Source organism: Apodemus sylvaticus, chromosome 12, assembly GCF_947179515.1.
Source record: "Apodemus sylvaticus chromosome 12, mApoSyl1.1, whole genome shotgun sequence".
Taxonomy (NCBI): Eukaryota; Metazoa; Chordata; class Mammalia; order Rodentia; family Muridae; genus Apodemus; species Apodemus sylvaticus.
Genome location: NC_067483.1, coordinates 85,825,649 through 85,853,155, shown reverse-complemented (window position 1 = coordinate 85,853,155; position 27,507 = coordinate 85,825,649). Strand labels below are relative to the sequence as shown.

The window sequence follows — 27,507 nt, the reverse complement described above, 5'->3', positions numbered from 1 at the left end:
GAGCAGGGTAGACAATAGAGGCCCGGCTTGTGAGGCTCCGGAGGAAAGCGTTGTTGTTGCTGTTGTTGTTGCCACTGCTATTGTTGTTGTTGTTGTTGGGAAGGAAGCAGCACACTTTTAGTCACAGCATCCAGGAGGCAGAAGCAGGAAGATTTCTGAGTTTGAGGCCAGCAAGATCTACAGTGCTACTTCCAGGACAGCCAGGGCTACACGAAGAAACCCTGTCTCAAAAGCAAACAAACAGCAAGGAGGAGGCCCAGAGAGCAGCTGCACTTTGTCACTGTGAGAGGCCAGGAGAGGCCATGGTGAAGGTGCAGTCTCAATGGCAGTTGAAAGATTTTTTTTTCATGTTTTAAAAAGTCTTAATTTTTAAGTATTTGAATTTTTTTAAAGACTGTACCTTTTTAAAGTTGGACTGTTTAATATTGTCATATTAATAATACGCCATCTTAAGGACAAATAGGAAGGGAAAGATTGAAAGTAATGTGTATTTGTGTCAAGTTACCAAGGGGTCAAATTGTGTTGTCTAGTCTTACATCAATGTGACACAAACTGGTGTCCTTTGTGAAGCAGAAACGCCAAATGCGAAAATGTCCCCCACCACACTGGCCTGTAGGCAAACTTGTGGGGCTTTTTCTTGATTGATGACTGAAGGGAGAGGGCCCAGCTCACTGTGGGTGACGCCACCTGAGGGGCTAGAAGTCCAGGGTTCTGTAATAAAGCAGGCTGAGCAAGTCATGACGAACAAGCCAGTAAGAAGCACCTCTCCATGGCCTCTCCGTCAGTTCCTGTCTCCAGGTTCCTACCCTATTCGAGTTCTTGTCCTGACGTCCCTTTCCTGATGGACTGTAACTGGGATATATAAGGTGGAGAAAAACCCTTTCCTCCCCAAGTTGCTTTTGATCTTGACAATTGCATTGAACTGTTACAGCCTCCTTCCCTTAGCTTCTGACCTCTCTTCTTTCTCCCTCCTTTCTTGTTGTCTATCATGGACTGCAGAGCAAGAAGGCTCTTGTCACATGGTGATTTGATCTTCAGTTTTCTAATCCCTAGACCTTGCAGGAAATAAACTCCAGTTCTTTATAATGTAGCCAATATTTTGTTATAGGAGCACAGACAAATAATACAGACTATGTGAATATAGAAAAATAAACCTTTGTGAATGCTTCTGGAAATATAAAATGGTACAGATACTATTTAAAAAACAATATGGCAACTCCTCAAAAATTTAAACATTTCATTTCCATTGCTCCAACAATTCTGACTCAAAATCAGGGATTAGAGTTTCCAACAGTCAAAAGATAGAATCAGTCCAAGCACTCAGTCAAATATGTAGACAAAAATGGGCAGACACATACAATGAAGTATTATTCAGTCTTTAAAAGGGAGGGGACTTTGAACCTTGAAGACCATTTATTGAGGGATGGTTTTGTGCACTATGTATTGGAGTATTGAGATGTTGATTACTGTGCCCAGAGAATCTGGTTACAGTCCTGACATTGGCACTGTCAAGTTATTTAGAGTGTCAATGATATGTAAAACTTGTTTTCCATCACCTCTAATTGGTTAATAAAGAGATGATTCAGCCTATGACTGAGCAGAAAAGAATGGGGCAGGACTTCCAATCCCAGCAGTGGGGGAGGGGTCACTGGCAAAAAAGAGAGGAGAAGAAGAGAGGAGAAGCCATGAGGACACACAGGGAACAGAGCAAGCCAAGGCAAGACTCAGATTCAGTAAAGGACCACATGGCTGGGAGGCAGGCAGTCCTAGAGGGTTACAATAGGTGAGTGCCTGCCCAGCATGGTGCCTGTAGCTTGTTCATAAATGTATTATGTCTCCATGTCATTTATTGGGAAGCTAAAGTGGGCTAGAGTGGGCATAGAAAAGGGGCAAAGGCACCCCCTCCCTGAATTACATTTCCAGCCATTACATTTAGTGATGGTGCAAGTTAAAGACAGAAGGACAGTTCTGCATGACACTTAGATGACGTCTATCAACTCACTAAGACAGAAGGCAGAGCAATGGTTGCCAAGAGCTGGAAGAAGAAATGGGGATTCAGATGGGATGAGGAAATATACTGGAATGGACAGTGGGTGATGATGCACAGTATTTTGAATGCACTTAATATCACTGAATTGTATACTTAAAAATAGTTGGCCAAGTAGACCATTTGAAAAGAGCCTAATTTAAGTAAAGGTTAAAAAGAATTAACCATTGTGATTTCCTAAAGATCCTAAAACTGACAGTGATAACAGCTATATATACTTGTGAATATACAGGGGGAAAAACTGAATTAAGCAGTTCAAGAAGTGAACCGAATGCTAGAGAGACAACAGCTTAGTAAAACTGTTATTTAAAAGAGAAAGAAAGATACATTATAATTCTTTGATTCACAGAGACTACAAATATAGAAAAAAGCATTCTATTATTCTAATAAATAGAGCATGTTTTACACAGACAAAAAATTGAATAATTAAATATAAAAATACCAAAGACTTAATGCAAATTTTCTTCTAGAAAACTCCCAGCAATATAGTCACATTTTAATTAAGGCAATCCATTTTACTGTAAATATATATATATCCCATCAAGCATTGAACCCATGTATCCTCAAAAAAGTGATTTTTCTTTGGTAATATCTTAACAGTCTAAGGACAAATTTCCTGACATCTATTTCCCCTCCAAATGATTCCAATACGAAAATGTTTGCTTAAAATTCTGAAGTAAAATAATGTTTACTTTAAAATATTAATACTAGCCCAAAGCTTCCCAACTCAAGGATAAGTTCCTTTCTCAGTGTTTATTTAATGATTGATCAGAAAATGTATATGCATGACAGTAATTTAATGGTAGAATTACTTTTTAAAAGCATTCGTATAGGGCCAGAGAGATGGTTCATCAGGTAAAAGGTGTCCGTGGCCAAGCTTAACTACCTGTTTCCAGAACTCTCATGAAAGAGTCAACTCCAGCTCTACATGTTCTCTGACTGCTACATGTTCACTTCACAAACAAACGGGAAAAGTCTAAGTATACAATGGACTTTTAAATGTATTAAATTCTAGCCTAGACATGTTGCCATTGTTACATACTCATATATCCTGTGCTAGCAATTTCCATAAAGCTAAAAATATTAACTTATGGGTAAAAATCTCGTCTAGAACAGCCTAACAAGGGGACTGGAGAGACTGCTCAGTGGTGAAGGGAACCTACTGCTCTTCCAGCAGACCTGAGTTCAATTTCTAATCAGGTATAGGTGGCCCACAACCACCTATACCTCCAGCTCCTCTGGCACCTGTACACACACACACACACACACACACACACACACACACACACATTAATTAAATAGCTAATTAATTAATTAAAAATCAGTAAATAGGGTCTAGAGAGACGACCCAGTGGTTAGGAAGGCTTGCTGTTGTCCCAGAGGACCTGAGTTCAGTTCTCAGCATCCATGTCAAGCAGCTCACAGCTGCTTCCAAGAGCATGCACACACAGGTATGGCATATGCTTGCAAAGACATATACACATAAATAAAAGTAAATCATTTAAAAGTAAATCAGTAAGTAAATAATTCAAACAGCCTAAGACAGGGTTCTTATCTATTCTATAATTAAGCAGTATATTGAAAGAAGCAGGTCTTTCTTTCTAACATGGAGAGTAGCCACATGCACAGTGCAGCCAAGTCCTCACTGTATATTTATTACATGCATGTACTTTTATCATATGTCCAAAGGCTTTAGTTTAAGATACAAATATATCCACACAAAACAGTGCAGGCATGGTATCCCAGATAGCCCATAAAGAAAAGCTGGAGGCAGAATTGGGTCCACATGTTAGAAACTAGCCTAGGCAACATGGCAAGAGCATGTATAGGAAAATATAGCACGTATGGTGCATTGTCAACAGTGAATGGAGCACAGAAGGACTAACCCCAAACCTTCACAAACTCTTCCAAAACCAAAACCTACAGAAACACCTCGCCACTCAATGAGGGTTAAAATAAACCTGATTTAAGCATTTTTCCTTTTCATTCTTTCTCTTTTCTTTTTAAAAAGACTTTATTTTATGTGCATTGGTGTCCTACTTGCTTGTATGTGTGTGATGGTCAGATTTCCTGGATCTGGAGTTACAGATCCAGTTGTGAGCGGTCATGTGAGCGCTGGGAATTGAACCCAGGTCCTTTGGAAAAGCAGCCAATGCTCTTAACCACTAAACCAACTCTCCAGCCCCTCTTTCTCTTTTCTTAAATGTGATTACTCTATGTGATTCAGATTGGTCACAAACTCCTAGGCTCAAGTGATGCTCCCACCCTATCCTCCAAATGATGCTCCCATCCTATCCTCCAAGTGATGTTACCACCCTATCCTCCAAGTGATGTTACCACCCTATCCTCCAAGTGATGCTCCCATCCTATCCTCCAAGTGATGCTCCCACCCTATCCTCCAAGTGATGTTACCACCCTATCCTCCAAGTGATGTTACCACCCTATCCTCCAAGTGATGCTCCCATCCTATCCTCCAAGTGATGCTACCACCCTATCCTCCAAGTGATGCTCCCACCCTATCCTCCAAGTGATGCTCCCATCCTATCCTCCAAGTGATGCTCCCATCCTATCCTCCAAGTGATGCTCCCATCCTATCCTCCAAGTGATGCTCCCATCCTATCCTCCAAGTGATGCTCCCACCCTATCCTCCAAGTGATGCTCCCACCCTATCCTCCAAGTGATGCTCCCATCCTATCCTCCAAGTGATGCTCCCACCCTATCCTCCAAGTGATGCTCCCACCCTATCCTCCAAGTGATGCTCCCATCCTATCCTCCAAGTGATGCTCCCATCCTATCCTCCAAGTGATGCTCCCATCCTATCCTCCAAGTGATGCTCCCATCCTATCCTCCAAGTGATGCTACCACCCTATCCTCCAAGTGATGTTCCCACCCTATCCTCCAAGTGATGCTCCCACCCTATCCTCCAAGTGATGCTACCACCCTATCCTCCAAGTGATGCTCCCATCCTATCCTCCAAGTGATGCTACCACCCTATCCTCCAAGTGATGTTACCACCCTATCCTCCAAGTGATGCTCCCACCCTATCCTCCAAGTGATGCTACCACCCTATCCTCCAAGTGATGCTCCCACCCTATCCTCCAAGTGATGATACCACCCTATCCTCCAAGTGATGATACCATCCTATCCTCCAAGTGATGCTCCCATCCTATCCTCCAAGTGATGTTCCCACCCTATCCTCCAAGTGATGCTCCCACCCTATCCTCCAAGTGATGCTCCCACCCTATCCTCCAAGTGATGCTCCCACCCTATCCTCCAAGTGATGCTACCACCCTATCCTCCAAGTGATGCTACCACCCTATCCTCCAAGTGATGCTACCACCCTATCCTCCAAGTACATGAGCATACAAGGCACATGATTTAAGGAAAACATGATTTAAGGAAAAAAGTAAAGAAAAAACAAAAATAAAAAAAAAAGAAATGCTACAGAGCATTATTTCTTACAGAGTCACAAAATCCTTCAAAAACATTAACAAGGGACAGAAATGATGGCTCAGTAGTTAAGAACACTTGTTGCTCTTGCTGGGGAACTAGGTTCAGTTCCTAGAACCCACACAGTGACTCAGAACCATTTGTAACTCCAATTTCAGGGGATCTACCACCCTCTACTGGCCTCTGTAAACATCAGGCACTCACATGGCACACAGTCCACATGATTGAGTCCCAGCCCTCAGGAGGAAGAAGCAGGTGGATCTCTGAGTTAAGGCCAGCCTTGTCTACAGAGTGAGTTCTAGGACAGCCAGGACACACAGAGAGACCCTATCATGTAAAGAAAAGTTGTTTTAATTATTTGTTTATGTGTGTTGGTATGTTCCCTGGCAGGTGACATCCTGGAAGTTGTCAGATCCCCTAGAACTGGAGTTGAAGCTGCCATGTGGGTGCTGGGAGCTAAGCCTGGGTCCTCTGGAAAAGCAGCCAGTGCTCGTGACCTCGGAGCGTCTCTCCAGCCCATTAAAATTATTTTTAAAAAAGAAAAAGAGGAGGAGGAAGAGGAAAAAACAGGGAAAAACACATTTTAGAGGTGTATCTCAATATTCAACATCTTTTCAAGATTGAAAAAATCTGTCAAGGCCAGCCTGGACTATGGAGTGAGTTCCAGGACAGCCAGGGCTATACAGAGAAACCCTGTCTTGAAAAAAAAAATCTGAAAACTAGGAATTTCTTAGCATTCTTCAGCATAATAGGAGCCTTTATGGAAAACCTAGAACTGAAGTCAGACTTTCTAGTGAAAGGTATTCTGTATTCCCAAGAATTAGTGTGGACAAACTATCTCCTGTGTACAAGTTCTAAGTGAGAGCCTTACTTTCTCTCTGAGGAGAGTTGGATCCAAGTTTCCAGCACTGAAGCCAAAAGCAAGAAGCTTGGGGGATACTAAAGGCAGAACATCTTTTTACCTTCTGTTTTATTTTCTCATGATACTGTCCAGAATGCCCAACAGCTAACTTCCAGATCAGCAAGTCCTGTTGCCTCAGCCTGAGTAGCGGAGTCTCACAGACAACAGCACAAACAATGCCCCAGTCACTTATTACTGACATTCTGGGCTGGTCCCTCCTGCTGACTTGTGCTGAGGCTGAGGCCTGGCTGTCTCTGCTAGGTCGTGCCACCACTGCTGATTCAAATTTGCGACCTTGGCTCTACTGAACTGGATTGCTGGTGTATCCATGAAGTGTTTCAAGTGGATTGAACTGCCACTGCTAACCTGTGAACTAAACTTCCAGTTTCCAGACAACATAGACAAGACTTGCTCCAAAGGACCTTTCTAAACAGCAACCTGCTCCCCTGCTCCCTGCCAGCCCCATGTACATGTATCCTTTCTTTCCCACTACCTCTGGTGGGTGGTGGGCTAAAAGGAAGGTTAAAACGTTTACGAACCATCATTAAACATTAAAAAAAATTGAAGTTATAGCCAACAATCTCTTTTGGCCTCCATATGGCTGTCACAGGTGTGATCACCTTACACATTCATGCACATATACTACATACACTCATACACACAGACACATGCAAATAAAATTGAAGTTTTAAATACTTCTGGCTTCACATTTGTGTAATGCAACATAGTAGATTGGTGCTGTCTATGTGATGCTATCTTTTGTAATCCCAACACTCAGGAGGCTGAGACAGGAGAATCATTGAGTTTAAAGCCAGACAGGACCACAGAAAAAGAGGGAAGCGATTTTGACTATAACTACCACTAAGTAAAAATGTATTCTTTAAAAAAAATAGACCTAGTAACAAGGAAGTCTTTGTGTTGCTGCCCCTCCCGTGTGTGTGTGTGTGTGTGTGTGTGTGTGTGTGTGTGTGTGAGAGAGAGAGAGAGAGAGAGAGAGAGAGAGAGAGAGAGAGAGAGAGAGAATCATTCCAGGCACAATCTATCTTTTTTGTTTTAGAACAGTCGCTGACTGTCCTGGGACTCAAGAAGCAGGCTAGGCTAGCTGCCCAGTGAGCCCCAGAGATCCATCTCTCTTTGCCTCCTCCCATCCCCCATCAGTACCCAAGTACTAAGCCTATGAGGCTGAGCCAAGAAGCCTAGCTTTATAAAATGTGAGTCCTGGGAGTCCCATTCTGGTCCTGTCGAGTGGCCCACTGACAGCTCTCCCCAACCCACACAGTCTTATTTTAACTTCCATTCATTAGTCATGCCAATAAGCAATGGCATAATTCATAAGTTTGCTAGAAATACCAACTTCTTGCTACAGAAAATGTTTAAACTATAACTTCACCATATATGTGGACATGATTGGTTTATAATAGAATTATACCTATTTGACTCATAATTATACCTAATTTAATTCCAGAAATATTAAGTTAATTAAATAAAATTAAAACTGTAGTGCTTAAGTTTTCAATAAACTCTATGTAATTTTTCTGAGCTTGAAGGATGATAGTAAATTATTAATTAATTAATTAATTTTTAGGTACATGGCGTGTTCAGCAAATGTTCTAGTAAATGTTATTTTACAGAGTGCCCATTTCCAAAAACTAAAAAGAGGGAGAGAGAGAGAGAGAGAGAGAGAGAGAGAGAGAGAGAGACCACATGTTGACGTAAGCACTATTATATGTGGACCAGATGCTACAACAAGAACAGAATTCTCAGTTAACATAACTACTGCAACATACAGTTCATTTCAGGCTGTTTTCTACTGTATACATCTTAGTAGACTGTTTATGGCTAAGAGTAAATTTGTATCTACTTTGGAAAAGAAAGCATCTTAGTGTCTTGAAATGTCAGCAGACAGGACACGTGTCAGGTCTTGCTACTCCCCATCCCCAGGCATTCATCCGGGTGCTTACTATACACTAACTCTTACCTGAGGGTTTTCCATTAATTATCCTTTGTATTAACTAATCTCTTTTCAAAATAATTCAGAATACTTTTTAGAAGGGTGATAGGCTAGTGAGGTCACTCGGTGGTAGAGTGCTTGTCTATGATGAGGCTTTGGATTTGCTCTCCAGCACCACCAAGAAAGACAAATTAGAGAGAGAAGGAAGGGGAATGAAAGAGCAAGGGAAGAATTAAAAAGTACAATTATACAACAGAGGTGCAGAACGGGACGGGGCATGAGGAACAGTTTGGTGGTTTGCTCCTCCCTGACTGTCCCTTTAACGAGAGGTTGCTGGAAGAGAGAGTCCCAGCAACACGTGGGGAAGCTTCAGCTCCTGAGTCAGCCACCACATGGAGGCTGAAGTTTATCTAAGAACAACAAAACAGCTGCAGAGGTTTTAAGTGAGTATCTGTGGATCCCATATATGGACACTAAGGAAAAAGATTTGCTGAGGGGCTGGGGAGATGGATGAGCAGCTAACAATACTCGCTGTTCTTCCAGAGGACCCAAGTTCAGTTCCCGGCGCCTACAACAACCAGAGCACAACTGCCTGTGACTCCAGCTCCAAGGGTTCTGACACCGTCTTCTGGCTCCCATGGGTACTGCACACACCACACACACACACCACCACCACCACCACCACCACCACCACCACCACCACCACCACCATCATCATCATCAATTGAATGTACATATACATATTACTTTTTTGTTTGTTTGCTTGCTTGTTTTTTGAGATAGACTCTTACTATGTAGCTCTGACTGGCCTGGAATTCACTACGTAGACCAAGCTGGATTTGAATTTACAGAAACCCATCTGCCTCTGTGCTAGGATTAAAGATGTGTGCCATCAGGCCTGGCATGTAGGTTTAAGATTTATTTTTATCCTCTCTCTCCTCTCTCTCTCTCTCTCTCTGTGTGTGTGTGTGTGTGTGTGTGTGTTCTTGTGGGAGCCAGGGGATGAAGTTCCCTGGACATGAGGAGACAGTTGTGAGCTGTCCAACCATGGATGCTGGGAGTCGAACTCAAGTCCTCTACAAGAGCAGTATGCACTTTTAACCACTAAGCCATCTCTCCAGCCCAATATAGATAGAATTTTTATAAAATTATTTATTGAGCTGGGGCTGGAGAGATGGCTCACTGGCTGTTCTCCCAAAGGACCCAGGTTATATTCCCAGCACCAACGTGGCAACTCACAACTGTCTGTAACTCTTCTTCCAGGAGATCCAACACCCTTACACAGACAAACATGAAAGCAAAACACCAATGCACATTTAAATAAGGTAATACATATAAAATGTAAACGATATTTATTGAGCACCTAGCTTCTCAAGATAACTCCTGCTGCTAGGAGGTAGCTGAGCTGGACGAAGCAATGCTGGAGGCGTAGACCTGAGGACAGTGACGAGAAGAGGTGACAAAGGCACTGTCCCTACTTTGTCTCCCACTGCCAGTCCCCATTAGTTACACGGGAAGCCTCACAGCACTGCTGTTTGCCCCAGGCCCTCACACAAGGCAGACACAAGGAAGCTATTGACCGCTCGGTAAAGTTTATGGCATGATGATTAAGTGTTGAAAAAGTAAAAGACCCCAGGTATCTCTAACTCAAAATCTTAAAAAAGCCTCTGCTTACAAATAACTTCTAAAAAGTAATTATTGTGTGAAAGCTAGTTTTAGTGGAAGTGGTTGTGCACACCTTTAATCCCAGCACTTGGGAGGCAGAGGCAGACAGATTTCTGAGTTCGAGGTCAGCCTGGTCTACAGAGTGAGTTCCAGGACAGCCAGGGCTACACAGAGAAACCCTGTCTCGGAAAAAACAAACAAACAAACAAACAAAAAAACTAGCCTTAAAGAAGATATAAGATGATGGGCCAGAAAGCTCAATTGTATGGGTAAGGCAACAGGGATGAAAATGAAAAGTAGTAATTCTTGAACTGACTGAAACCCAGAACTGAATACAAGTGTTTCTCTAAAGAAATTAGCTAGGGGAAAAAATAAAAAAAGAACACACACGAGTGAAAGGTTATTAACAAAAGAAGAAAGGGCAAATGATCAAAGAATGTTTGAGGGCAAAAAGGAACTGGCTAACATAGTAGTTGAACCTTGCTTTGCTGCTAAAGAGTTGTGCACAAAGTGTCTGTCTGGTTATGCTACTCTCCAGCCTTTAGTTACTCCCTAGTGGCCGCAGGCTAAAGAAGACGGACAATCCAGGAGAAGACCCCTGCCTAGTGAGCATGCCAGGCCGTGCTGCCATCTACAATGATTCTTAAGGATAAGGGAACCACTACTGGAACAGTCCCTATGAGAAACCCGGGGCTAATTCCAGATCTCAAGCAGCTCTGCTCCTGGGACAGAATTCTGGTTCAGTGGGAGAGAGGGAGAAGGGGAGGGGGTCCAAGAATCTCTTCCCCAAAGCTTCCTCAGTGGATTCTGATGAGTAGCCAAGTTTGGGACCCATTCCATAAATATGCCATTGCATAAAAGAACATCAGACTGCAACCAGAAGGATCCCACAGTAAATCAGGATGCTAACGTTATTGGCTAAGGGAACTTGAGCAAGTTGTGTTCCTTAAGGACTGCAAAGAGTTTTGCCTTTCTCCTCCATGCTGCCCAGGGTCAGGACCTTGTGTGTGTGAGGCAAATGTTCTACCACTAAACTTCACTCACATCCTAAAGTTTTTCTTCTAAAATGGAAACTAGTCCTTACTCCAAGAATTCTGCAGTAATTCCTCATTTTCTCCCACGCCAGCTCCTAACCCAATCAATGCAGTCTCTCCAGCAAGCCTCCACCTCCACTACACTCGCCTTCTTCCTTCCCTCGTTTTCTAGGTTGAGACACCTACCTGCCCTCTGGAATTCACTAATGCAAGTGAGAACGTATTAGGTACTAAACACTAAAGATCGTAGCAAACAAAGTAGACAAACAAGTGTTACCATTCTAATGGAAAATCAGACACTAAGCAAATTACGCAAAGAATTGAATGTGATCAAATCCTTACACTTCAACTTGTTTACATTTTACCTCCACTATACACTAAGCCCTTCAAAGCCATTAAAAGTTCATCTTTATATCTCCTGTATTCAGTAGTATCCAACACAAGAGGAAGAATTAATAAATCATCTAAGAATGATCATGTAACAGAGGAAGGTCCTGGAGATGACAAGGTAGATGAGATTCTAAACATGAATGCATATGTTAGCCTTGAACAAAAGAAACAGATACCAAAATGGCTATGGGAGGGCAGGGGTAGAGGTATGGCTCTGTGCTACAGCACCAGCCTAACACATTCAATATTCTGGGCTCCATCTCTGGAATGCAAAAACAAAACTAAATGGCCTTCCTACTTTAAGGAATGTAGGAAAAAAGAGCCCTTCACTGGAGATGGGTTTTAAGGCAACAATGGAGCTCACACAAGTGTAGTGACTACCATTTTAAAAACATAAAGCAACATCATCCATGGAGAATTACAAAGTTCAAGTTCTAACAGGGGCTTAAAGGTAGATATTTCTGCCATTCCCAAACCAAAAGAAGGCTAGAATGGATACCTTCCAGGTCCTAGTCACCTCTTCCCCTTCCTCTTCCCCTTCCCCTTCGCTTTCCCCTTCCCCTTCCCCTTCCTTTTCCCCTTCCCCTTCCCCTTCCCCTCCTTTTCCTTCTCCTCCTCCTTCTTTCTTCATTCTTTTTGAACATTCGTGATCTGAACACTTCTCTTACTTAGAAGGGAATCCCAATTGTATAAAACTCTGACAGAGAACAGTGTCTACTTCTCTCCAGATAAGACAAATAAGATAGATATGCCCTCTCCCAGGTCTCTGGTGACAATAGAGTAGGCTCGTGACTTAGGCTGGGTGGGACAGATGTTTTTGTACAGGACTGAATCTCAAGAAGATAATTTTAAACCAGAAGGTAGTGGTGAATAGCCTTAACCCCAGCACTTGAAGGGACTGGGGTGGAGGCTATCAAGATCTTTGAGTTCAAGGCAAGCCTGGTCTACATAAAGAGTTCTAGGACAGCCTGGTCCACATAAAGTAGCCCTGTCTCAAAAGAGAAAGAGAGAGAGAGAGAGAGAGAGAGAGAGAGAGAGAGAGAGAGAGAGAAGAAGAAGAAGAAGAAGAAGAAGAAGAAGAAGAAGAAGAAGAAGAAGAAGAAGAAGAAGAAGAAGGGAGGGGAGAGGAGGGGAGGGGAGGGGAGGAGAGGAGAGGAGAGGTGAGGAGAGGAGAAGAGAAGAGAAGAGCTGAAAAGGCAGAGTGGAAGTGGAAGTCACTAGAGTTAAAGAAAGGAGGAAATGGGATAAAGTCCTGAATAAAGTCCACATAGTTATTGAAATGATAACTGAAGTCACCCAAAAGGATGATGGGATTTAGAGTGAACTGAAAAACTAACAACGATGACAGTCATTGGTCAACAGAAGTAAGCTAGAGAGATACTAAAAAGCATGACAGTGCAGAGTAACAAGGTGACCGAGGTGGCAAAGATATCAATGCTTACTGTCACGCCATAGATTTGAACACATACTTAGATATGCCCACATGTGTGATATGAAGACAGAAAGCGGACAGCGTGGGTGAGGGATGGAAGAGAGTAGAGGGAGACCGAGGGAGCAGGACTCGACGATGTGCCTACGAAAGGGTCAGAAGGAAACCCAGGGTTTTGTAAACCAACTGCAAATTTAAAATTAGAATTTCCATGACAATGTGAGGGCATGATTTTTAATTCAGTTGTATTACGTTACTGCATAAGTGTAATCCCAGAACTGGGGAGGCAGAGGCAGGAGGATTACAAGTTTCCCCTTAGCCTTTACTACTTAGCCTGGCTCAAAAACAATATTAAAAATGTTTTAATTGGAACTAAAATGATTAACTATGGTACTGAATTAAGAAGACGGGGGATGAATACCTTTCTTCCCGACCCTGACAGCGAATGCTAGCATACAATCAAAGGAGTGAGATGGACATCTTATAAAACAGTGTTTGTACAGAAGCTTGTCTGTGGTAGAAAAGTCTGAGAACCCAAGAGCCCATGGAAAGTGCTGGGGGGGGGGGGGTCAGTAGAAGGATGAAAAAAAATAAGCAAAAGATGGCAGGGCTGTGGAGGGAATAGAATGGAAAAGATAAGTTGACAAGAGACAGAAAAAAAAATGGAAGCAGCTTGTTCTTCCCTTTGAATCCTAAATTTTAAAAAGTTCCCAACACTTGCCTACCTCAGTTTTATGAACTATTAACTCTTGGATGCCTCCTCTTCCTTTCCCCCTTTTTAATTGATGTGATGTCTCTATAGGTGATAATCTTTGCCATCAAATACTGGGGTGGTAAAGAATAAATAACTGGTCTCTTAAGATTATACTCTTCACACTTGAGAAAAGCTGTTCTCAAGGAGCAGTTAAGTAACTGCGGCAAGAAGCCTCTCCCCAAGACCTGATTTTGATCACACCTGTGCTGATGCTCAAGAAGGCCATGGGCCGGGGCTGCAGACTGTCTCTATGCAGCACCGAGACCTCATCTGACTCACCAAAGAACTACAAAATCAAAGTCTGGCTTCTCTGCTTTCCCCCAGCATCTATCTCTTTCAACTAGGAAAGAAAGAAAGAAAGAAGGAAAGAAAGAAAGAAAGAAAGAAAGGAAGGAAGGAAGGAAGGAAGGAAGGAAGGAAGGAAGGAAGGAAGGAAGGAAGGAGAAGAAAGAAAGAAAGAAAGAAAGAAAGAAAGAAAGAAAGAAAGAAAGAAAGAAAGAAAGAAAGAAAGAAAGAAAGAAAGAAAGAAAGAAAGAAAGAAAGAAAGAAAGAAAGAAAGAAAGAAAGAAAGAAAGAAAGAAAGGAGAAAGGGGAGGGGGACTGAGGCCTCCTGCCAACAGGCATACAGAGAGCTCCAGAGTTATGTCAGAGCCAGAATCACTCAGCAAAACTATGTCCAGAGTTGTGTGAGGAAAATGTTTATAGATTGGAGCCTGTTGATGTGGGGTAACCAGTTGCACATAAATAATTAGCTAATCCAAGGACTATGTCTAACTTATTTGTTTACTTCTGAAATATTCATTGCTTAAAATATTTTATTAAGTTTGATTAGCTTTCCTTTCTGTTACCATTCTCATCTGGATTTTTCATGTTTTTAATTTTATAAATAGTTTGATGTTTGAAAAATTATTTTGTAGATAGTCTTTAAAAAAAAAAAAACCGTATCCGGCAGGTGGTGGTGGCACATGCCTGTAATCCCAGCACTCTGGGAGGCAGAGGCAGGCGGATTTCTGAGTTTGAGGCCAGCCTAGTCTACAGAGTGAGTTCCAGGACAGCCAGGGCTATACAGAGAAACCCTGTCTCGGGGGGAAAAAAAAATCCCAAAAGCCAAAAGCCAAAAAGCCAAAAAGCCAAAAAGCCAAAAAGCCAAAAAGCCAAAAAGCCAAAAAAAAAAAAACAAAAAAACAAAAACAAAAACAAACAATCAAACCCTATCCTCACTAAAAATATCCTTGTGTTCTCTGTTGCTGCCAGCCCCACCTTAAGAAACGTGGTCCAAACAAGCCGTAAGATGAACAGGGCTGGGTTCTATTTTGTCATACTGTGCTATTTTACTGTAAATATCTTTTATAAATTTGAAAGAAAAATTTTTATTTCTAAAAAATTTTATCAAGCCTAAAAGCAGTGTGCAGTCACAGACATCTATAAAAAGATGTCTGTCAACTGTATTTCATATTTAGAGGAAAGCTTGTTGCATTTTTAGCTAACTGTCAGCTATTTCCAAGGGATTTTTTTTTAGTATGATGTAAAAACAGTTATGAAATGTTAAAGGTCTTCTACAATCCAGCTGATTTTTTTTATGAAGTCAGTTTAGCAGCTTTCTTTACATCTCATACTAGGAAATTCAGCAAAGCCTTCCTTTAAAGAATAAAAGTAGATGAAAATAATTTGAAAGGTACTGAACGTCAGGAAAAAGCACAGCACTGAGCCAAGGTGGCACGTGCCTTTAATCCCAGCACTTGGGAGGTGGAAGTAGGTGGATCTCTGCAAATTTGAGACCATCAGCCTGGTCTAAAGAGTGAGTTCCAGGACAAAAAGAACTGCAAAGCGAAACCCTGTCTCAATAGGAAGAGGAGGAGAAGGAAGAAGAGGAGGAGGAGGAAGAGGAGGAGGAGGAGAAGAAAGAAGAGGAGGAAGAGAGAAGTAGCAGCAGTAGCAGAAGCAGCAGAAGAGGCATAGTTTCATTATGGATATTTATTTAATGAGTGAATAAATGTCAATATCCTTACTGGTTTTCAAAAATTTTATATCGATTTAAAATTTTGAAATAGCAAATACATCCAGGCATAGTGGCACATGCCTGCAGTCCCAGCCCTTGGGAAGCCAAAACAAGATGATGAATCTGAAGGCAACCGAGGCCACACAGTAAATTCCAAACTAGCCCAAACTGTTTAGAGAGAACTTGACCACCAAATAAAGATAGACTACATAAACAGGAAGTAATAAGATACTTCCAAATAAGTCTTTCTATAACCAACTACATACTCACACATATATATTTGTTCACGGAAACAAGGCCCTGCTATGTAGGCCAGGCTGACCTAGAACTCTGTGTAGTCCAGGCTTGCCTTAAACTTAGGATCCTTCTGCCTCAGTTTCCCAAGTACTAGGAATACAAATTCAAACTGCATGCCTAGCCAGGTGGTGGTGGCGCATGCCTTTAATCCCAGCACTTGGGAGGCAGAGGCAGGGGGATTTCTGACACTGAGCTATTCCCCCAGCACTATGTATTTAATCAAGCAAGTCCTTTAACTAGGCCACTTCTTCACCTGCAAAATAAAATAGCATCTCATACAGCTGTTATGAAGATTAAATAAAATTAAGCCCATAAAATAATTAACATAAAATCTGACCATAGGAAAGAAGCCCTTGGCAAGTGTGACCAAAGTAATAATCGTAAAGACTAACACCCAAACAAGAAACTGCTAGAAAAGGCATCTCATCCCCTAATCTCCAGAGAGGTGAAGGGATAGGGAAGAGGGTCAGTCATACATGAGCAACTATAATCAAACACACCTACACAATGGGACCACCATAAAAACTCTCCAGAGTTTTGGAGAACTCCTAAACTGACAAACATATCCACAGACCAAGAAGACGATGCACTACAATTGTACAGAGACGGGAGATCCTGGGCTCAGAGCCTTAGCAGGCTTCTTCTTTCTTTGTCTGTGTCTTTAGTAAACATAAGCACTGTTCCCATCAGCTCTGAGACTGACTACAGCACATTAGCAGACTGAGAAGGGGACAGTGGGAATGCCCAACCTGTAGCCAAGTCCGTCAGAGGGATGGGTAGCCTCTGCCTGCAGCTGGCATATTTCCATGGGAACAATGTTGTGGACTAACACTTAACCAGTATAGTGTGCACTAATTCCAGTAGTACCAGAACACCCACTGGTGTCCACAAAGAACTAGAGACTGTTTGGTATAGAAAATCCATACACTTGGCCTCTGAAGTGCTGGGGAATAGAAATATTTTATTTTTTGGCAACCAGAATGCTAAGAAGACTAAAAGTGTGTTTCAACATGTTAAAAATCAAACTGGGAGTGGGGGAGTAAGCCTATTTTCTAAGGAAGAAATTAATGGGACTCTACACGGAGAAAGCAGTCCTAATTAAGCAGAAGTCAAATCACCAAAGAATACAAGAGTTTTAAATAAAAATGCAGCTGAGATTTTTCTGATACCTAGATATCTGTGTACATGTTCAAATGTTTAACTAGGTGTTCAAAATCCTAACCTGTAGAAATGAAGACAAGATAACAAATCCCAAGAGAAGCATTTACCATGAGAACTGTTCAAAGTATACAAGGGAGAAGGTGAGAATGCCCTGAAGGTTAATTAACTGGAAAGTATGTGTTATTGTCCTGCTTGACTCAAGAAATGCCAACATCTATTCCAGACACACAGTGTTTAAAAACAGCCAAGGAACCAATTCTTGCCTGTGTGGAGGAAGAAGTTCTTAGTGATTCATATTTTATGAATAACTTTTTCCAAAGAGAATATATTAACAAACGCCCAACCAAAAATATAAGTCAATCATTTAGTTTTATACACTGAGCTTTTATACGAAATGTTTATTGAGGGTTGGAATATAGTTCAGTGGTAGAACACACACCTTGCATGCTTGAGGTCCTGAGTTCAATACTCAATGAGAACACAAACATAGACACACACACACAAGCACAGTACTAAAAATCCACTTATAGTAGGTCCTCTCTAATGTAAAAGGAAAACAGACCAGCTACAATAAATCATAACAGGTCAATATTAAACTCAGCAGGGAGTAAGTGGTTCATTAGAAATCCGAGCAGCCCCTACCTCAGACCTGAGGACAGATCCTAGAAATTCAAAGTCTGACTCATACTAGTGAGGTGTTAACTCACCTCTAGCTCTCCTCCAAATATTTTCCTCCAATTCCAAGAAATCTAAACGCACTAGACTAAAGTCTCCGCTAATTTCTGTTAGTACCTGTCCTTGTTTGGTTTCTGCTGCTCTAATAAAGATCATGACCAAAGAAAGCAACGCAGAGAGGAAAGGGTTTATTTGGATTACATATCAGGGGTCACAGTCCATTGATAGAAGCCTAGATGGGCCAGGACCCTGCGGGAGGCACTGACTGAAGCAGAAGCCACAGCACACTGCTTGCTCCGCATGGCTTGTTCAGCCTGCTTTCTTACAGCGCTCAGCACTGCCTGTCCACGATGAGCTGGGCCCTCCCACATAAATCTTCAGTGACAAAAACCCAGGCTTGCCCAATCTGGAGGAGACATTTTTCTCAGCTGAAAAATGATGTTAGCTGTGTCGAGTTGACATAAAAACTTGCCAGCACAGCTTTTAAAAGATATTTTCTAGAAATGTATATAATAAAAAGTCCAAGGGTCAAGATAAATTGGTATGCAACATATAGATAAATAGATTCACTAATAACATTGAGCCTTAGATATGAAAAACTCACCCCATACTTTGTGTTTCTCATCAAACCCACACCTAAATTACACTGTGTGAAATAATAGTTTTCTCAGAGAGATGGGGAAGATGGGCCAGTGCACACTAAGCTACCATTACACAGGCTCAAACTGTGCTTGCTGTACCAGCACACAGAGCACTGACTACAGCATCAAGTCTATATTCCAAACAGCTGAGAGGAGGGGGCCTGCGATCACAGCAACAGATCAAAGGAGTCAGGTATAACTGACCTCTTAAGGCAGACGCTGCACTGTCCCCATTTTAAATGCTCCAATGGCTTCCTGTTGATCTAAGACAGATAGATTGTGGCCTGTTTTCAGGGAGGGCTTGTCTACCTCTGTTATATACTTGTTTTACCTTTCACCTTCTACCCCTCCCCCTCTCCCCCTCCTGTCCCCTGCCACCGCTCCCGCCTCTACCCCTCCACCTCCACCCCTCCACCTCCACCCCTCCACCTCCACCCCTCCACCTCCACCTCTTACCCTCCCCCCTCCCCTCCCTCCCCAGCTCATCGTCCAACCATACAAGCCTACTTAGCTCCTCTCATAAGCCAGTTTCCTTTCTGGCTTACTGCTTTTCTTTTCATGAGTTTTGTTTTTGTTTTTCGTCAAGCATTTGAATTTCAGCCAGCTGCTTTTCAGCAGATGGAAATGTCACATTCAAAGCTCCTGAAGAAAGGAAAAATTACATCTATGTTCCTTTGTTGTAGCCTTGAGGTTTTTGAACAATTTATCCTATATGTAATTAAATAATTACATAATTCTGTAATGGCTCTCTGAACAGTAAGTAATCTCAAAGAGGACAAGGCCAGCATCTTTTTATTCCCCACTGAGCACAGTGCTAACACAGTAAGGACATTTATAAAGTTCTAATGACACACGTAGTTCTTGCTACATGTTCTGTCAGTGAATGAAGTAGTTCTCCTACACTCACTTGACATGTGAAGAAGTTAGAATACTGGGGTTCCCAGCTCATGCACCTCTCTGTAGAGTTCATGACCTGAGCTATGAACAAGTATTATTTACTAAGTGTAGGATGAAGAAATAATACATGCCCAGGTTAGAATGTTGCTTATAAGACTAGCAAATAATTCACTCCCCGTAACAAAGCATGTATAAAGGGTGCTACTAACCATGTAGCCAGAAAAAAAAAAAAATGAAAGAAAAAAAGACTGCTTCGTTTGCTTTGCTAGGGAGTTCTGACTATTCTAAAACAATGCAAGTAAGAGTTTTGGGTAAATAATTCATATCCAGATGAAGAACAGTAAATTGGTTATAATTAGCTAGAGGTGTTTGCAGTAACCCAATAGATGCAGAGAAATGTGTCAAGAACCTGAAGGGCGAAGGCTGTGGCTCTCTTGGCAGAGTATTGCCTGCAGTCCATGAAGCCCTGCTTGGCTTCCCCCAGCACCTCATAAATTAAAACTATGTAACTTGGAATGTGCATGAACTATTAGGAGTATTTAATACTCAGTGATTGGGGGTAGAGTCAGGAGGATGAAAGCATCAGGGCATCCTTGGCCACTCATCAAATCCAAGGCTGGCCTAGGCTGTAAGACCCTGCTGAAGAGACAGGAAATGAGACAGACTGATCAATGCATTCTGCATTTTATGGCTTATCATTTCTCTGCCATATAAAAAGTTGGCTCCAAATAGAGGTGAGAACTGTAGAAATATAAGGAACCTATAAATTTCTAAAGATGCAAACCCTTTCTGAACCAATCAGTGTTGACAATATAACAAAGAAACCCAAAACTACTACTTTAGATCAAATGAAACCAAAGAGTCGGCTATATGCAATGAGGGAATCTCAGTGAAAGCTATCCACAGAAACAGACATTCCTGACAACTGACAGAACTAAACCCAGAATGTGCCACCCACTGTTGGAGAGACAAGAACCATCCTGTGGCACGTCATTCCCACTATCAGCTAGGCCAACTATCTTCAAGTCCTGTCTTGAGCTTTGAAGTATATAGAAAGGTAAACTTTAAAATTTTTTTTCTTCTTCTTTGTTAGTTTTAGTTCCTAAAACAGGAAGAATAGTTGTTAAGTGGCTTCAGAAATATGCACAAATGCTGGATGTATGATCAACAGTGGGCCTTAGGTTTGTGTTTGTTTTTGTTGTCCTCGGATTTCTTTTTTTTTTTTTTTCTTTTTTGGTTTTGTTGTTGTTGTTGTTGTTGTTGTTGTTGTTTTGAGAAAGGGTTTCTCTGTGTATCCCTGGCTGTCCTGGAACTCACTCTGTAGACCAGGCTGGCCTCAAACTCAGAAATCCATCTGCCTCTGCCTCCCAAGTGCTGGGATTAAGGACGTGCGCTACCGGCTACCCTCAGATTTCATGTCAAGCACATACTAGTTACCACCAGGCCCCATACCGCAGAGTGCTCCCTGCGTTCTCAGCATTCTCATGCCAGGCACTGAGAGTGCTGGAACCATAATGAGGAACAGGAAGACACCATCCACTAGGTGTGCAGCATCCTGCACACCTTTAATCTCAGCACTAGGGAGGCAGAGGCAGGCAGAGCTCTGAGAAGCTCTCAAAGCCTGGTCTACATAGTGAGCCATAGTAGAACAAGTGGGACTACTATCTCAAAAAAGAAGAAAGAAGAAGATACTATCCTCACTACAACATAAACAGGTATGTCTCTTTGCTTTATATCTGAGGAATCGGAGGCTCCTTAGGTTTAGCACCCAGGCTAAGATCAGATGGTTGTAGCTTGGGAAAGATAACATACAAAAGCAGGTCTCCTTCCAAAGCTCACCTGTGTTAACTGTACTATCCCTCAGTCTTTAGCATATAAACAACAGTTACTAAGAAAAAAAAATAAGTGCACGCACACACATAAGTTCACTTTCACCTTCTCTATCTCCTCTATTTCAATTTGCCTTTGTGTGTGTGTGTGTGTCTGTGTGTGTCTGTGTGTGTCTGTGTGTGTCTGTGTGTGTGTTATTATATGTATACAACTATGTGCATATGTAGAGACCAGGAGAGGACACTGGTATCACACTGTGTCTTAATCTTTTCAGACAGGGCTGGGTCTCACTGAATCTGGAGCTAGGCTGGTAGCCAGAAGCCCAGGGCCCCTCCTGCTCTGCCCCTATATTGCAGAGGTCTGAAGAGCACGTGCAGCAGTGGCCTGCTTTCTACACGGGCCCTGAGATGCAAACTCAGGTCTTCCTTCTTGTGCAGCAAGAACTCTTACCCAGGAAGCGATCTCTCCAACATTTTCGTTTAGGTTTTTAAATGTTTTGGTTTCAGAGTGGTACCATACAAAGAATTTTTTTAAAAAACACAAAACATGTAAAACCTCCTCTACAATTGGACTAGTCTTTTTTCCAAGTAATGATATCAAAGAGTGCAAAATATCAAGTAATAATTTAGTACAGACAAAAATAAACTTGAAAGGGAATCTGTTAGAAAACTGACACACCTCCTAAATCTCTCTGGTCTGCGTAAAGTTACAAATCTATACCTAAGCAGTTGGCTTCCTGATTCTAATTACAGAAGAGCCTTCTAGCACTGTGTAAAATTCTCTAGGAAACATGAACATTGGTATTAAAAGCTCCAACCAATTAACAACCTCATCAACTATCCACTTAAACAAACAAAACAGGAAAGGGAAAAAAAACTTCAAACAAAAAAATGCTGAGGAAACTTCAAAGAAATGATAAAACTTCAAAAAGAGAAGCTTTTTCTATCACATTTCAAACATTCTTTCAGTACAAAAAAGATAAATGACTTAAAATTAAGTTGGTTTTAATTTTTTTAATTCATTTGCTTTTTAGCTAATTACAGAAAAAATAATCTAGGAGAAAATAACCTAGGAAATCTATGTTGTTCAAACACAAAATAAGCTATAGGGAAACATAACATCAACATATATAACCACACAGTATTTTTTTAAGTACATAAAAATGCCAAATCATTCCTTATTTTTCTTTTTTAAGTTATGATTTTTTTTGAGACAGGGCTTCTCTGTGCAGTCCTGGAACTTAGAGACCCACCTGCCTCTGCCTCCTGAGGGCTCTGACAGGTTAAAGGCCGGGGTCACTACCAGGCCCCAGAGCATTCTTTTTTTTTTTTAAATATCTCTCTCCCTTCTCTCTTTAGATTTATTTATTAATTATATGTAAGTACACTCTAGCTGTCTTCAGACACTCCAGAAGAGGGAGTCAGATCTCATTATGGATGGTTGTGAGCCACAACGTGGTTGCTGGGATTTGAACTCAGAACCTTCGGAAGAGCAGTCAGTGCTCTTAACAGCTGAGCCATCTCTCCAGCTCCCACCCAGTCCATTCTTTTTTTATTAATTTACTTATTTTTATTTATATGAGTACACTGTAGCTATCTTCAGACACACAGCAGAAGAGTACATTTGATCCCATTACAGATGGTTGTGAGCCACCATGTGGTTGCTGGAATTTGAACTCAGGACCTCCGGAAGAACAGTCAGTGCTCTTAACTGCTAAGCTGTCTCTCCAGCTGCCCCACCCCCCATTCTCCCAGTCCATTCTTAATCTATATTATCCACTTGACTTGGATACCTCTGGATGTATTTCAGAGGGCTTTTCCAGAAACAACTGGATCTTGAGGGCACCGACTTAATCCATTTTAATCCACTGATAGATTCAAAATTTTGAACAGAATGGCGAAAAGGACGCTGTCCTAGGGGAAGCAGGATACTGGAGGGTGTGCCTTGAGGACCTTATCTTGGCCCTGGCTCCCTCCTACTGCTCCTCTTGGCTTCTTGTTTTCCATTTCTTCCTCTTTTATCGCCCTTACTGATATCCTCCCTTTTGGGGAGAACAAAGACAATGCCTTCTTCATCTCCCTATTCACTAAAGTTCTGCCTTCACATAAGGGCTAAAGCTAAGCTTTAAACCCCACTTGCCCAAGGACAGATAACTCCCCGGAATGCTGAGGGCTGTTGGTTTTGTAAGATAATAAATCACTTGTTCAACTTCAATAAACAAAGTTTGTTGTCCCAACTGCACCAGATGTGCTTGATCAAATGCAGGCAGGAGACACATAGGCAGGAAGTCAGTCAGGATGATGCTTGCCCCCGGTGAACCTAGGTGGGAAGTAAGGAGCCCTGTGGGTCCGGCCTTTATGGGCACCTGACCGATGTAACTCATCACCATTTCTGTGGGAATCCCACATATGGACTTGGCCAGTATTTAATAAAGCTTGCTTCAGTTGGACAACCGTGGGTTTGGTCTTTCTCCTCACAATCTTCAGGTTTAACATTCACCAGACTACTTTCCATGAAGCAAGCATTAAATGTGTAAGAAATTGAATAGATGAAGTCCAACTTTCAGCAGCCATCACTTCCACACTTAGTTGCAGACTGAACTGTTTCTTCTAAACTTACACTAAACATTAAAATATGTTTGGGAAACTAAAGACACAGAAATTTTGTCTGTCTCTGTCTCTATTTTTAAAATTGTGAAGATCAGGCTGGGCGTGGTGGCACACAGTTTTAGTCACAGCACTCAGTCAGATGCAGAGTCAGGTGGATCTCCGGGAGTTCCAGACCAATCAGAGCTACAAGGTGAGGCCCTAAGTGTAGTGTGTGTGTGTGTGTCTGTGTGTGCCTGTGTGTCTGTGTCTGTGTGTCTGCGTGTGTGTCTCTGTGTGTGTGTGTGTGTGTGTATAATTTTAAATTGTAAAAACCTGCTGTATACTCCAATGCTACCCTAAATAAGCCCTTAACTAAATAAAAAGTAGGGGCCGGAGAGCTGGACATTTGATCACACTGGGAATCCCGATTGTGTTATTTGCTGGAAAAATCTGTCTCTAGTTGTGGTGTGGCTCAGCCTCAGCATACACATTTATCCAAGAGTTTTCTACTTGAATACTGTAAACAGAATTAAATAAAGTCAACCATAAGTTAAGAGATGGAGCAAGCAATCAATTGACAGGGAGAAAACAGAATTATTAAGGGGAAAAAACCAATGGCTGGGACATTGGCTGGGAAGGACGGTCAGCGGGTGCTTTCTCTGCTTCTCTGAGCTGGGAAGCTCTCACCACAGATTCTGGCTCCCAGCTTTTCACTGGTAAAACCAAATGATTTAGATTTTGTTAAAAAACAGATGACTCGGAGGTTAAGAGCACTCCGTACTCTTCCAGAGGACCCTGGATCAATTCCCAGAACACAGCTCACAACTGTCTGCAACTCCATTTCCAGGGGATCAGACACCCTCACACAGACATACACGAAGGCAATAATGCACGAATACATATAAAATAAAGTAATCTAAAAAACTAATTCATCTCCTAATGTTTTTCTCCTTTTCTTTCTTTGGGGGGGGGTTATATAAAAGTTTAATTAAATAAAAATACTTTCTGGGGAAGCTTTTTTTTATTTTTTTTCTAAAACATTTTTCATACAACATAGTTTGATCATATTCTTTCCCTTCCCCCAACACCTCCCCCAAACTCCCTGCCCTCTAACTTCATATTCTTTGTAAAAACAACAACAAAAAAAAATAGAATAAATCTTCCAGTTCTAAAGCAGCACCACAAAATCTTTATACCTTAGAGTTAAAACTCTACTACAATCCCGACTTCTGAGATTAATTTTACCATGTATAAATCGCAGGTTTCCCGGTTATCAATAATTTCTCTTGCACGGTCTCATGTTTCCCGGCTGGTTTTCTGTAATCACCATGACGATGGACTAAACATCTCATGTAAATATTAGTTGTTAACCTAACTACTTTGTTCCAAACAGAGGGGACTAGGAGAGAGAAGGGGTGGGTGGTGATCAAAAACTGCAGCAAGGATGGAGTGTTGCTTTCATTTTTTTTTTTTTACAATGTTTGCCCTTTACTGTTTTAGGGCTTGCTTGGCATATTTATTTAGCCTTGATGTCAATTTATCACGTAAAGGCTTTTGAGTCACTAGTTGCTAACCACGGATCCGATTTTAAGTCATTCCGCTGGGTTAGCTACAATTCAAAAGGTCTTGCAGTTCAACGTGGATCGTTAGTTTTTCGGGTCCCCTGGGGCCTCTCGGGTACCCGACCGGTCCCGGCTGGGTTTTCTTTCCATCCTTCTTAAAGTGATTGAGTACGTGTTCCTTAAGCAAGGCTTGGGCATGACCCGGGCCGCCAGGGCCCAGTCTGACCTGGAGGCCGCGCTCCGCCTGGCGGAAGAGGAAGCAAAATGGAGGCGGCCAGCGCCCAGGGCCGGGCCGGGCCGGGCAGGGCCAGGCCGGGCGGGGCGGGGATTCGGCACTGCTTGCCGCAGAGGAACCCGCCGGGTTCTGGCGCCAGCTCGGGTCCTCCGTGAGGCCGCCCTCCGGGTACCCACAGCCTGGGCCGCGGTCGGCGCCCTCACGGGGCGTGGAGGCACCAGAGACAAGGACGCCATTATGAACCTCCCCGGCGGGGGCCACGGCCGGGCCCGCGCAGACCTCTCAAGGGGAAGGGAAGGGAGGGCGGGGCGGCCGAGGGCGGAGGAGCGAGCGGGGCTGGGCGGGCGGCGGGGACGCGGGCTGGCGCCGCTCCTCAGCCCACCGTCCTCCCGGCCTAGGGGCTCAAGATGGAGGTCTGGACGCGCTTCCTCCGGCGCAGAGGCGAGACGTCGTGGCACCGCAAGGCACGACCCTACCTGTTCCTTCCGAGTCCTTTTCCTCCGCCATCTTGGTGCGGAGCCCGTCGCCTGGGAGATGCCCATCACAAACCCTGCGGGACGCGCGAGCGGGAAGCCCCTGGACGCATGGCGGCCCTCCCGATCCCCCCAGCCCCAACCGAGGCCCGCGTTCTTTGGGCCTAGGGGAGCCATTTATTCATAAGGCTCCGGAATCCGCCGTGGCCTGCTTGTGACTGGCAAGGACGTAGTGCGCCTTGTTTGTTTATTCGTTTATTTATTTAATTGTTTTATTTAGCTTTTTTTTGTTCCCGCCATCTCAGGTGCACCCCAGCACCCGCTGCAGACAAGGCAGCCCCTGCGCGCCACACGGTCCCTCCCCGAAAAGCTCCGCCCACCCCAACCCCACCCGGGCCAGGCCTTGTGGCTCTCTGGCGTCACCCTCTCCAAAGCGGAGCCTCTGTGCAAATGGAGCGAAAACGGACGTGCGCCGGGTGCGGGAGGAAGCCAAGCCTCTCCCCGGGATCGCTGGGGGAGAGGACTTGTAGAAAAACATGTACAAAATAGGCGCAAACACTTCGTCGCCAAGGCTGCAATTTCTGATACAAAATAGTGTTCTCATAGCAACAAATAAATTGAACCCTGTTCTCAGGGTTGCACACATTGATATGTTGATGGTGCAATTTGGTGTGACCTTCCAGTGAGAATTTTGAGTCCTGAGAAACTTGGCCATCGCATATTTTGTTATTTTATAGATAAGTTCAGAATACTAGGATATATTCTTTCTTGAAAACAGTTTTAAAATGTCTAACAGTGTGACTCAAGTGAATATCTAGTTGTAATCTTTTAATGGTATTTTGTGGTATATGTGTACTTATTTAAATATTTTTATAAAGGTAACTAAATTTTGAGGCCTTTAAAATTCAAGGTAGTATTTAATTTTTGTTTTGTCTTGACTTTTCATTAATGTTTATTCACATTACGCCTTAGTATTTTAATTTTATTGCTAGTTTTTAGTCGTTGGACTTCTGTAATCTCAGTGGATGAACCCTCAATGCAGGCCAACTGTATTCTTCATTAAAAACATTTATCTTTCTATAGAAAATAATGACTTGATGAGGTGTCTAACTACAATTTGAATAATCAGAAAATGGTACATATTAAGAAATACTTCTAAGATGCACTCAGGTGTACACAGTAAGTTTATCACCTCAAAATATGGAAATCAGCACTCATTTATGTTAATATTTACATTTTATGTGTTCCCTCTTACTCTCCCTGAAGATGGACTTAGCAGCAAGTGTGGTAAGAGAAATGTCCCTTCCTGATTGCAGATGATCCTGAAGGTCACCTGCCCCTTAAGTCTTCCTCGGTGGTCCCAGAGGCAGCGTTTTCAAAATGGTTTATAGTGCTTTTTATTTTATTTACTTGTTTATACCACGTACATTTCTAGCCAGTAAAGTTGTGCTATACACTGGGACATTCTGACTGGAATTGTGTGTGAGAGAGATGTGTGTGTGAGAGAGAGATGTGTGTGCGTGTGTGT

The 27,507-nt window shown here is 42.6% G+C and overlaps 1 protein-coding gene across 3 annotated transcripts in view; it reads right to left on the bottom strand.

The window, feature by feature from the left end:
* Nucleotides 1–26,551, bottom strand: part of Efcab2 (EF-hand calcium binding domain 2) — an 84,258-nt gene extending 57,707 nt beyond the window's left edge. Inside the window, exon 1 of one of the 3 annotated variants that reach the window (XM_052200666.1) lies at nucleotides 25,983–26,551. In XM_052200666.1, the coding sequence (XP_052056626.1) occupies nucleotides 25,983–26,013 (31 nt within the window). In that variant the 5' untranslated portion in view covers nucleotides 26,014–26,551. The remainder of the gene's footprint in view (nucleotides 1–25,982) is intronic. The other 2 variants (XM_052200668.1, XM_052200667.1) reach the window with 2 other exon arrangements.
* Between the last annotated feature and the right edge of the window lie 956 nt (nucleotides 26,552–27,507).